The 13,239-nt window shown below is 39.8% G+C and overlaps 2 protein-coding genes across 5 annotated transcripts in view; one reads left to right on the top strand and one right to left on the bottom strand.

The window, feature by feature from the left end:
* The window catches only part of rab3ip (RAB3A interacting protein (rabin3)), an 847,807-nt gene that overhangs the window by 280,615 nt on the left and 553,953 nt on the right, over positions 1-13,239 (top strand). The window lies entirely within an intron of this gene.
* The window catches only part of ptprr (protein tyrosine phosphatase receptor type R), a 75,095-nt gene continuing 63,540 nt past the window's right edge, over positions 1,685-13,239 (bottom strand). For all 3 annotated transcript variants that reach the window (XM_073948388.1, XM_073948389.1, XM_073948390.1), the window contains exons 12-13: positions 9,024-9,137; positions 1,685-3,439 (exon numbers count right to left, since the gene is read on the bottom strand). In XM_073948388.1, coding sequence (XP_073804489.1) covers positions 3,346-3,439; positions 9,024-9,137 — 208 coding nt within the window. In that variant the 3' untranslated portion in view covers positions 1,685-3,345. The remainder of the gene's footprint in view (positions 3,440-9,023; positions 9,138-13,239) is intronic.

Consider the following 13,239-nt stretch of genomic DNA (forward strand, 5'->3'; position numbering starts at 1 on the left):
TCACTTTCTAACACAACATAAAATCAACCAAATATCAACGTCTAATGATGTTACAGCTTGACGTTGTGTGAACGTTACCACTATGACGTCTATCAGACGTTGGATTTTGGTTGCCTTACATGATGAATAAATGTCAGAATTTGACGTCCATATGACGTTGGTTGAAGAAGTTGGCTCAACGTTCAATTTTGGTCACTTTACAACACTACCTAAAAACAACCAAATATCAACGTCTAACTATGTTACAGCTTAAGGTTGTGTGAATGTTACCACTATCACGTCTATCAGACGTTGGATTTTGGTTGCCATACCTGATGAATAAATGTCAGTATTTGACGTCAATATGAAGATGGTTTAAGATGTTGGCTCAGCGTAATTTTGGTCACTTTTCAACACAACCTTAAATCAACCAAATATCAACGTCGAATAATGTTACAGCTTGACGTTGTGTGGACGTTACCTTTATGACGTTTATCAGATGTTGGATTTTGGTCGCCATACCTGATGAATGTCATTGTTTGACGTCAATTTGACGTTCGTTTAAGATGTTGGCTCGACGTTGGATTTTGGTCACTTTCTAACACAACATAAAATCAACCAAATATCAACGTCTAATGATGTTACAGCTTGACGTTGTGTGAACGTTACCACTATGACGTCTATCAGACATTGGATTTTGGTTGCCTTACATGATGAATAAATGTCAGTATTTGACGTCCATATGAAGATGGTTTAAGATGTTGGCTCAGCGTAATTTTGGTCACTTTTCAACACAACCTAAAAACAACCAAATATCAATGTCTAACTATGTTACAGCTTGAAGTTGTGTGGACGTAACCACTATGACGTCTATCAGACGTTGGATTTTGGTTTCCATACCTGACGAATGTCAGTATTTGACGTCAATATGACGTTGGTTTAAGATGTTGGCTCGACGTTGGATTTTGGTCACTTTCTAACACAACATAAAATCAACCAAATATCAACGTCTAATGATGTTACAGCTTGACGTTGTGTGAATGTTACCACTATGACGTCTATCAGACGTTGGATTTTGGTCGCCATACCCGACGAATAAATGTCAGTATTTGACGTCAATATGAAGATGGTTTAAGATGTTGGCTCAGCGTAATTTTGGTCACTTTTCAACACAACCTTAAATCAACCAAATATCAACGTCGAATAATGTTACAGCTTGACGTTGTGTGGACGTTACCTTTATGACGTTTATCAGATGTTGGATTTTGGTCGCCATACCTGATGAATGTCATTGTTTGATGTCAATTTGACGTTCGTTTAAGATGTTGGCTTGACGTTGGATTTTGGTCACTTTCCAACACAACGTAAAAACGACCAAATATTAACATGAATTGACATTGTTACATTGGACGCCAAAATAACACACATTGAATGTTGATCACCGTTGGTTACGTGTTATGATGTTGTGTGCCTGCTGGGTTGGGACCTCTAAAGAGGTTTCGAATAACAGATTTTGTCTGTGCTGTGTATCAAGGTTGAGTCTCTGCTGTGATTCCTCATAGAGGACACTGAGGATTAGTGGAAACCCTCAATCTTAACCCCACAAGGGAATTAATCTACAGTCTACACGTGTAAAAACCTAGAAAAATGAGGAGACAGGACATACAGAAAGAAAAAAAAAACGTCAAAATAAGAGTCTTAGAACTCATCTGAGGATTCATTTATTGGCAGTAATCACCACAAAGTCACGCTTTCTGTGTCTGTTTTTCGATTAGGCGAAGTTACACTTGCTTTCGAAAACACTCGTTGACGTGACAGGTTTCGTTAACAGCATAACTGATGAACAAACATAATGTAAACATGTAGTATTATGGCTTAGGGTGATGATTTGACATCGTTAAAGGACCGAACGTACAATGCGAATGACCGTCTGTCTAGCACTAACAAACATCTTTGACATGTTGACCCGGACCAAGTTATGCATATATAATATACATCCCATAACACAAGACTATAGTCAATTCTACCACAACCATAGATTCGAAACAGCTCAGATCACCAGTTTGGCTGCGCGAGACATCCATATGTGCAGACTATAAGATGGTTATTATGAAAGTTATTTACAGTATTCACATCAATCGTCATGAAGCGTACACGGGTAAAGTCACCGACTGCCTAACATTAAAGCCCACATAGTGGAAAGTATATAGCGTAACAGTGCGCACTGACAATTACCATATTTTATAAAAGTATCCGTTATTATAATAATAATTCTCAAAATAATAAATACAATACAAAAAAACGAATATCTTAGGAATATTCACACATATATTTAATTCCTAAAGCAATAAACAATTGCGGTATTAGCAGCAAAATCCTCGTGGTCCCAGTATACGTCAACCATCGTACTAAAAATGTAAGCGTTTCAGGAGAGAGGCGTATTAAAATATTAGTAATTCGTGTTACTTCTAGATGCAAATGATATTGATTTAATATTTTAGATACATTATAAAGTATATTTACATATTTTTATCCCAATTGAATTTGCTTTTGTTTAATTTGGTTTCGTAGCTGTCGCGAACTGAATAGTTCTATTAATTTTGTTCAGTTTGATAGGATCTCTATCTCGTATAATAAGGATTATTAAAATTCCACTTCGGCTCAGGGTCAGTGCCAGATTTAGAAAGTCTCTAGATAATTAAAGCAACCCATATTTTTAAGTTAAACAATCGAATTCGACTGCTGTTCGTTGTGTGTTTTCACTCCGGACGACACAACACAACGTTTTGAGGCATTCAGTCTCTAACGTTCACATTCAGGATTGAACATTTTTTTCGCAGAGGTCTAAATCCAGCAGCGGCGGCGCAGAAAACACAGTCAGAAAGAGTAGAAAAAAATATCGTAAATTGTTAACAAACAATACAAACATGAATAGATTCGATCGCCGACGTCGGATTATCATACTGTCATACACAGAACGTGAATACCTCATTTATACTGCAGCATAAAGACAATTCAGTATTGTACGACGCACAGACGATTAATCTGACAGATCAAAAGAAGACAACTGATATAAAAGTTGTACATACGGTTTCTAGACTTTAAAAAATTGACATTAGAATGATACCTTGTAGAGTGAACCTTTGATCCAGCGTCAAAACAGCCTTACAAATCACAACGTCTGTTTCTTTTGAGGAGCCATGCCAAAAATACATGTTTTGACGATAACAGTGTGCAATACTTGCCTTAGACTTTAATAATCCCTGCAGATCTACCTTAAAAACATGATCTCCGGCCTCCTCAGAAAGCTCATGGCTAAAGCAGATCTCCTGATATGAAAGGAGAAGCTCCAGTTCATGTTCAAACTCATTGTCCGGCCTCTGCAGGAAGGCCACTTTCATAGAGACTCAAGGCATGGTGCACGAACTCGTACTGTTCCTCGGTCTGGATCATTCCACCTCTGTGGAAAAGCACACCGCATGACTAGCAGATTAGCAGCAGCAATCACAATAACAATACACCATTTATGAAAACCTTGATACATTTTTAATTATTTAAATTATGTTACTATTACTCTCAACACAGGCTCATTCTGATTAAGTACCTCTATATACATTTCTAGAGAGCGCCAAATACATCCCAGGAGATATGTTTTTTTTTTTTCACCAAATCTCAGGTGGATTTGTGTTTTCACAAATCCACCAGAGGCTGCTGTGTACACTTTTTCAGAAATCATTTCTCTCGCGAGTGCTATTTGCAACGGCTCTTTGAAACGTAAATCTACCAGAGGCTGCTGTTTACACTTTTAGATTTCAAATTTCTCCAATGCCATTTGTGACGGTTGTTCTCACAAAAATCCACCAGAGGCTGCTGTGTACGCTTTTTGAGATCTCAAATTTTTCTAGCAAGTGCCATTCGTGACTGTTGTTCTCGCGTAAATCTACCAGAGGCTGCTGTGTACGCTTTTTCAGATCTCAAATTTCTCTCGCGAGTGCCATTCACGACTGCTGTTCTCACATAAATCCACCAGAGGCTGCTGTGTACACTTTCAGATCTCAAATTTCTCTAACCATTGCCATTTGTGACGGTTGTTCTGTCGTAAATCCACCAGAGGCCGCTGTGTACGCTTTTTGAGATCTTAAATTTCTCTAGCAAGTGCCATTCGCGACTGTTGTTCCTGCGTAAATCCACCAGAGGCTGCTGTGTACACTTTTCAGATCTCAAATTTTTTCAGCGAGTGCCATTCGCGACTGTTGTTCTCGCGTAAATCCACCAGAGGCTGCTGTGTACTTTTTCAGATCTCAAATTTCTCTAACCATTGCCATTTGTGACGGTTGTTCTTGCGTAAATCCACCAGAGGCCGCTGTGTACGCTTTTCAGATCTCAAATTTCACTCGCGAGTGCTTTTCGCGGCGGCTGTTCTAGCGTAAATCCACCAGAGGCTGCTGTGTACACTTTTAGATTTCAAATTTCTCTAGCCATTGCCATTTGTGACGGTTGTTCTCGCGTAAATCCACCAGAGGCCGCTGTGTACGCTTTTTGAGACCTCAAATTTTTCTAGCAAGTGCCATTCGCGACTGTTGTTCTCGCGTAAATCCACCAGAGGCTGCTGTGTACGCTTTTTCAGATCTCAAATTTCTTCCGCGAGTGCCATTCGCGACTGCTATTCTCATGTTAATCCACCAGAGGCTGCTGTGTACACTTTTCAGATCTCAAATTTCTTCCGCGAGTGCCATTCGCGACTGCTATTCTCATGTTAATCCACCAGAGGCTGCTGTGTACACTTTTCAGATCTCAAATTTCTTCCGCGAGTGCCATTCGCGACTGTTGTTCTCGCGTAAATCCACCAGAGGCTGCTGTGTACGCTTTTTCACATCTAAAATTTCTCTCGCGAGTGGCATTGGCGACTGCTGTTCTCATGTAAATCCACCAGTGGCTGCTGTGTACGCTTTGAGATCTCAAATTGCTCTCGTGAGTGCCATTCGTGCCTGCTGTTTTGACGTAAATCCACTAGACGCCGATGTCAATTGACTGACTGGCCGACCAATCGCCCCACCCACCACCTTCCCTAAACCCAACCGATAGTGTTTTACAAAGCAATCCAGGAAAAGAAAAGCCCTCGCGGCAGCCCGATTTTTGCCACGTTTTCAGATCTTACCACATTCTCACACTGTTATTTACTTGTTTCAAGAGTTCACACTTGCCTATATTAGCAGATTTGGCATGCTGTCCCAAGGCTCCCGCCAGGTCAATGAGCATTAGGAGGAATACGAGATCAGCTAGTTCTCGAGAGCTCCATGTAAATAGGCCGGCAATCTCACCAGTGTGTACATATTAAGTGCTTGTGACTTTTACTTGTGTCACATGTCTTTAGACTGTGGGAGGAAACCGGAGGATCCGGGGAAATCGCCCACGAACACAGGGAGAACATGTAAACTCAGAACAGAAAGTGCTGATACTTGAACCAACGACCTTCTTGCTGTGGGGCAGCAGTGCTAGCCACAGAGCCGACTGATCCTAGAATTCAGGAGGAGGGAGAAGAGATGGATGGGGGGTCTTCCAATGAGAAGATGAGGAATGAACTTAGGCTGGAGGTTTATGTTAGATTTGGAATGATCCGATTGGCTTACTAATGTAATGTAAACCTATCACGTGCTCCTCTCGAAATTAGTTTGTGAAACTTCACTCATGTTATTTTTGTTTTACCTGCTTTCAAAACCATTCATCGGCAGACTTGAACCCTGTCAAGTCAGTTCCTCTCTGCGTCTCAAATCCTCCAGCGTACACGTCAAGCCAACCGTTAACAGCCGTAAAGCCGTCAACGCAGAGGTAAGCAGTCAGCTGGTGAGCGTCATACCGCCCTGTAGCGTTTGTTGTAAAGACAAAATGCAGCCATACATACCTCTGGCTACATAATTCGCACTCTTCAGAAATGTATATAGGGGTACGTTTTCAGAATGAGCCTGTGTTGATTACTCTTCCTGTTGATGTTATTTTTAACAATCCTCGACTAGAGCTTATTTAAGAAACAGGGTTCCCACACTTTCACCAGATTCAAGCACTTTTTAAAGCACCATTCATTTAAAATCAAGCCCCACTGTAGTTCATACCCCAAGATATGTAGCGCCTTGAGGGTGTACTTAACGTTTCACCTACACTTTATATTTACAGTTAAAATGTCAGAGTAATTTTACAAATTGGTCATTTTAAACAGTCACGTTCAAAGAACTTTAAAGGGCAGCTATTTTACCCCGTTTACAAGCTGTAAGATAAGCCTTTGATGTCTCCAGAATGTGTCTGTAAAGTGTCAGCTCAAAATACCCATCAGATTATTTATTATAGCCTCCAGAATCTGCCCACTTTGCTGTCTGAATACAGTGTAGCTATTTTTGTAGCCTGTGGCTTTAAATGCAAATAAGCTGCTTCTCCCCGCCCACTGTTCTGACTGCTTCTCATCATGTGTTATGTCAGATAAACAGCAGTCAGTGATAGAGACAGACTCGAATGAAGCTGAAATACCACTCAATAGTTGAAAATACCAAGTAAGTTTATTTGATGTGTTTGTGGTGGAGTTTATTCAAGCCTTTCTGAAATGATGAGTCACACACATGCTGTTTGCAGTTCTCACACACATATGTGAGTTTAATGACACCATGTTTCTGTGGTAATTATATATGTTAAGAATTAGATATCGATTTTACTTACTGTACAAACATGCTCTGTTTTAAAAACAATTTGGACTTATAAAAATCACAGGGAATTGAACAGATATTTTAATCCCAGTTTATTTGCTAATAAAAGAACTGTGGACATGTGTGTACATGTTAAAATAGAAACATGGTGCCTGTCAATCAATTCAGAGGGTGGGGGAAACCGCACTCCTACACCACGTTGCGGTGGGCCTCAAAATCACTGATTTGGGTCCTATTTTAACATCAGGATGTTTCATAAAAGAGATACGCGTTTATATCACCCAAATACGACTGTGGACACACTATACCTACGCACACTTCTATCCCCAAAGCTTACAAAACTTGATTTTCATCATAGGTGCCTTTTAATAAAATAAGTTGAATTCAATTCTGCTAATATTCAAATGCAGCTACAGAAATATTAATAGAATGTGCAATGTTTTTTTTTTTGTTTTAAATGAAGAATTTCTTAGTTTTTCTGTTTTGACAGCAGCGCAGTACAATTGTTGAAATAACACCGTTAACTAATTTTATTTTAAATTAAATTGAGCTCTTATGCTGGGTTCACACACGAGACGCGGGTCAAGCGTGAGTGATTTACAAGTCAATGCAAACGCGCGAATAGACATCCTGCGGCGTGATATGCGCGAATGGCGCAGCGCAGATTGAACGTTTTGCGCGTTTGACGCGCGAATTGCTTGAGTTCAAAAGTCTGAACTTCAGTGGACGTTCGTGCCGTGTTAACCAATCAGGAGCTTGCTCTTGTGGGGGCGTGATTGTGACGTACACCTGTTGTTGGAGTCCCTGGGGAAATCCTCCAGCTGACACCGACAAAAAGTTAATCAAACTGGGCACGTCTTAGTCAGAAGCACCGCTGAAAGCCTCCATCATCCAAGTTCAGTTTCTGGAGGAGTTTATGAGCTAAGAGAGCTGGATGAACCTCTGAAAGAATCTAGTGGACTCAGACACGACCCGAAACGTATCAATGCTGTTTTTCAGCCTTCATAAAGCACATAAACACTGCTATTCTCTCAATAAAATCCATGTTAGCTATTTAGCTATAAAGCTAGAGTCACTGGGCAGACAGAAGCCCTGCCCATCACGCTAATCTGCGCCTATTCTGAAGTCAATTTGATGCCCGAATGAAGCTGATTTGACATGCGAATGAAGTGAGTAAACTCAAATTTTCCGCGCGAATAGCGTGATTTATCCGCGCATTCTGTGTCTGGTGTGAACGCAGCATTTGATTGTGTTTGTTTTGAAGTGCTTTCCAGGCCTTGAATCCATATGTCTGCAATTCAAGTGCTTTCAAGAAGCGTCGGAACCCTGAATAAAAATATATATACAAAATGTTTTAAACGAGTAAGTATTTCACAAGTCAGATTTCCATAGTATTTTGAGCACTGCACAAGAAAATGTCCCAGGTTTGCATCTCAGAAACTCTGAGTGAATAAATAAACTACTATTCATTTAACGCCCATGTTATGCTGCGTTCACACCAGACGCGGCACGCGCGTCAAGTGTGAGTGACTTGCATGTTACGTCAATGCAAACGCGCGAATAGACATCCTGCGGCGCGAATGACGCAAATTGCGCGAATGGCACGGGGCGAATGGAGCGTTTTGCGCGTTTGACGCGCTTAATGAGCGTTTCGCGCGAATCTCTCGAATTCGAAAATCTGAACTCCAGCGTACATTCGCGCCGCGTTAACCAATCAGAAGCTTGCTCTTGTGGGGACGTGATTGTGACGTAGAACCTGTTGTCGGTTCATCAAACTGGGCTTGGCTCAGTCAGAAGCACAGCTGAAAGCCTCCGTCATCCAGGTTCAGTTTCTGGAGGAGTTCATCAGCTCACAGAGCTGGATGAACCTCTGAAAGGATGTAGTGGACTCAGACACGACCTGAAACGTATCAATGCTGTTTTTCAGTCTTCATAAAGCACATAAACACTGTTATTTCCTTCATAAAATCTATGTTAGCCATTTAGCTATGAAGCTAGAGTCACCGGGCAGACAGAAGCCCTGCCCATCACGCGAATCCGCGTCTGTTCTAAAGTGAATTTGAAACGCGAATGAAGCGGGGTTTGATGCGAGAATGAAGCGAGTAAACTCAAATGTTCACGCGGCAATTTACGCGCGAATAGCGCGATTTATCCGCGCGTTCCGCGTCTGGTGTGAACACAGCATTAGAGCGTTTGAACAGACTTCAAAAAAAAGTCTTATTTTGTACACTTAAATATTTAGTCCCAGGCCAAATCTATAATATTAATGTTTCAATTGGGATAAACTGGATATTATCCTTGTTCCCAAAATATTGTATATGTATTTTCTCTAATGCACTGAAAGAGTCATACCTGTCTGTCCTGAGCTGACACACAATTCCCAGCACGTCCACGAGTCCCTCCAGCCCCAGCTGACGACAGCCGATCGTCGTGGCCATGAAACACCCCGTCCGGCCAATTCCAGCACTACAAAACAAAAAGGCTTTTGATTTGTTTCGCGGTTATTTTAGTAAACGAAAGACAAGAACTATTGGCCAAACAACATTATTGTTAACTGAGGTCAAATTAAAAAGAAATGAAACTAATAACAGTTATAAAAAAAAAAAACAAATTAAAGTAATAATTACTTCTGTAATTACATAAGTAATAATTAGCAAAAAAATTTATTATTGTTTTGGCTTTTATGTTTAGGTTTATAGTGCAAATATAAACCAAGCATTGTGATCGCCAGCTGTTTTTTCCGCTGGAAATTACTGTTGGTATTCCTACCGAACTACAACTCTTTGCACTCATCAACTCCAGCCACACCTGACAATAATCCGCACACTCACACACACAGCTGAAACTCCTATTCACTGATTGCATGGACTGTATATACTACTCACTTTCACAGACACTTTGCTGAGTCTTACACATTAAATTTTTTTCCCTTGTCTAGTCTTCCGGTGTTTTTGGCTTTTCCAGGTTTGATTCTTTGCCGGCTAGCCTGGCCATTCGCCTAGACCTTGCTTTTTGGATTACTTTATTGCTCCTGTTTGTGACCATTGCCTGCATGACTTTCCTTTAATAAACTGCACATGCAGCAGAACGACTGTTGTCAGCGTCCAATCGTTACACTAGGCTTGTGCAACTGCATATCTTTCTTTTAACGAAGTTTCACTGAATTTGTCCCAGTTTTTACTTTTATAAATTTAAGTTGCATTTGTATGCGTTTCAGTGCTTGTTCAAACAATTGTTTTATTTTTATGACTAAAATGTTTACGCAAGAGTTACTTTGCTCCGGTCGATACTGAACGTGTTCTGTTCACTGTGAAAACTAAAATGGTTAAAAACAAGTTTAAATATATAAAAATGAAATAGGAATGTGTTCAAGAAAAAAAATTATAACGAAACTGAAAGAAGCAAAACCATTCATGAAACTAGCTGATATAAGCCTGAAATTTAAAAATAGTATTAAGATAAAAACTCTTACTTAGTTATTAAGTATTACATATACTGTTTTTATTACATATAATTGTAGAAATTAGTATTTACAGGGTTCCTGCTCTAAGCAGAACGTCAAATTCCCTGATTTTCACTGACTAAAAAGCTGAGTTTCCGAAAAGCAGCTGTGTTAAACCATCCCTCCAGACGTTTGTGATTTTGCAATCGCTGAATGTAACATCAAGCATCAAGCAAATGGCTAAAAATGGCAACACCTATATCAGCGGTGGCCAACCGTGTTCCTGGAGAGCCACCTTCCTGCAGATTTCAGTTGCTACCCATATCAAACACACCTGAACCAATTAATTAGGACCTGAACACCATGTGATAATTACAAGCAGGTGTGTTTGATATGGGTAGCAACTGAAATCTGCAGGAAGGTGGCTCTCCAGGAACAGGGTTGGCCACCCCTGACCTATATGAACAAGGCTACGCTCTTCGTATCAATTGCGAAAAAAGTGCATGTATTGATTGTGTGAGAGCAGAACGAGGCAAATGGTGTTAGTGTTAACGACTGTCACCTGTGTGCACCACCAGTCTCGAGTCTCATGGAGGAGCTCTGAATCTTAAAAGGAGGAGAAACAGCAGTGCAAGTCCAGGCCTGGACACTTCGGTTGGTTTTCAGGAAGCCCTTAACTTCATTACAGTGCAGTTTTAACATGATTTTTCTAATGTTGTTGAAGAGGTTTCAACAGTTTTGAATATTTTGGTCAATCATTCATCAAATTTGATAAAGCAGGCTTTATTTGTAATAGGTGAACACTTTCAGTGTTCGCTTTGTATAGATTGTATGAGCAATGATTCTTGAGGTCACAAAAGTAGGAAAGAACTAAGATGTGTAAGTTCAGGGTTTCTGCAGATATCATGATGTCAAATTTAAGACCTTTTTAAGACCATTAAGTATTTAAGACCTATATCCCAATATCAAAAACACGCATACACCTAAAGAGGAAATGCAAAATCACAAAATTAGTGGCAAAATAAATGTATTTAAATTGAACCACATTGAAGGCAGGTTAGATGAACCATTAAACTACAGAAAAAAAAATAAAATTTTAGGCTGATGTATACTTTCGCCAGTTATAAAAAAATAATTTGATAATTATAGTTTTTTAAATATTAAATTGTTTTAAATTCAAAATTGCACTATATACATCAGTGTTAAACCTATGAATGGTGGAAAAACATATTCCGTAATATTACTAATACAATATAAACCACCCGGGTCTCCACTTTTGCCATGGCCTCTCGTTTTGGTTTTAAAAAATGCGTTCCTCAGCTTTTTCTAAACTTTTACAAAAACGTTCCTCCTTTCCCACGGCTGTTGCAATTTCTAGCCAAGAATTATTATCATCTCTTTATCTCCGTTTCAGACAAAGTCTCTTCAAAGTGATTCATATTCAACACAAATGAAACGCCGCGTGAAATGTTCGCCCGAGTCTCAAACATTTTGTGCGATCCGCCAACCGAAATCATGTCGTGCGTATGAATGGAAGTATGAATGGAATTCGGACGTACTACATGCGCCATTTTGTCATGGTCACGTGACCTACCTGCGTCAGTTGCGTCGCTTTACTTCCATTCATGAATTCGCTCGCGGGGCATTATGAGATAGCGCAGCATGCATGGGATGCGCACTCCGGAATCTCACCGGAAGTAGTAAGTCATCCTGGTACTTCTCGCATACTGATTTTCGAATTCTATGAATTCGGACATACTACTCGGCTCGCATACTGATTTTGGCGTACTATATAGTATGGAAGTATGCGGTTTCGGACGCAGCCCATGTATGTATTTATTTATTTGTCACTTTGTCGCCCTCTTGTGTTTTGTTGCTGTCTTTGTTTTTGATTGAGTAGATTCCTTCGCACCAGCAGATCAATGACTGCCAGCGTTTTAAGAGCTCACGCTGCAGCACTTTAGTGACGGGGATTTGAGCGGCCGTCCTGTGGCGGTGTTGTGCTCCTTTTGTGTTCAGCCTTAGTTTATTGTGTTTTCTCCCCACATTTTGTTTACGTTTGGTTGGTCAGTTGATAAAACCCCATATCTACCGATCCGTTTGTGTTCTCCCTTATTTGATGTTGTGACCAGGGTCGTAACAACCGGTATAAAATTCTGACGGTATGATAACCATGGGTAAAAATATCACGGTATTGTAATTACTGCTCTAAAATGTATTAATTTTAAATGTCTGGGTAAAAAACAAAACCTTTTTTTCCCTTTTGAACACGGGATATTTTATTTCGAGAAACATTTCAAATATTTTGGAGCAGTAAATGTGTCGAGCTAAATGAATTATTGAATTTTGATTCGTTTCAAAAACAGTTTTTTTTTTGTTTTTTTTTTACTAATTAAACATATTTTCTGCTGGAGAAATTGCCCTAAAAAAAAAAAAAAAAAAAAAAACGTAAATAAAATATCTTACACATACCTGATAAACGTTTTTTGCAGAAAGTTTTGAAGGTTTTAAAAGCTTGCCTTTTCAAACAGCGGTATTCACCTTATTCTCCGCTGACGAGCGCGGGTGCTGCCATTTGAATCTTTTTGTCTCGCGACTTCCGGTCTCATTCACTTCCATTCATTTTTGACGTTAAAAATTGCTCGTTACGCTGCTTGATGTTGCAATTTAATATTTTCTTATTATATTATTCTACTTGGTCTGCATAGTCATGCAAACGTTTGTTTGTAGAGCAAGTAGTTTGACCACCTTCTGCCGTTAATTATTCCTAGTCATTTCTCCCATAGGAGACTGAATCGAAAGTTCATAGACAATCGCGAAAACAGGCGCACTTCCGCATTTTAGAATAAGGTCAATACCTTGAAGACGGTTGTCCTCCCATCCCTATGTCACATTCGCTACGTGCACTGAGTTCAATAACAGAAAGCTGATTGGCTATTGTATGTTGGTCTCATTTGTAGTTGTAAAACCGTAAATTACATTTGGACTAGCGAAATAAAGAACTACAACACCACGAAAACCAAGCAACAACAAGAAAAAATAGTTTAAATGAGCGTTAGATGTAGCGCTACATGGACATCGGAAAAATAAGACCTAAGCAATAATATTTAATACCTAGAACAGCGA

Source organism: Danio rerio, chromosome 4 (assembly GCF_049306965.1).
Source record: "Danio rerio strain Tuebingen ecotype United States chromosome 4, GRCz12tu, whole genome shotgun sequence".
Lineage (NCBI taxonomy): Eukaryota > Metazoa > Chordata > Actinopteri > Cypriniformes > Danionidae > Danio > Danio rerio.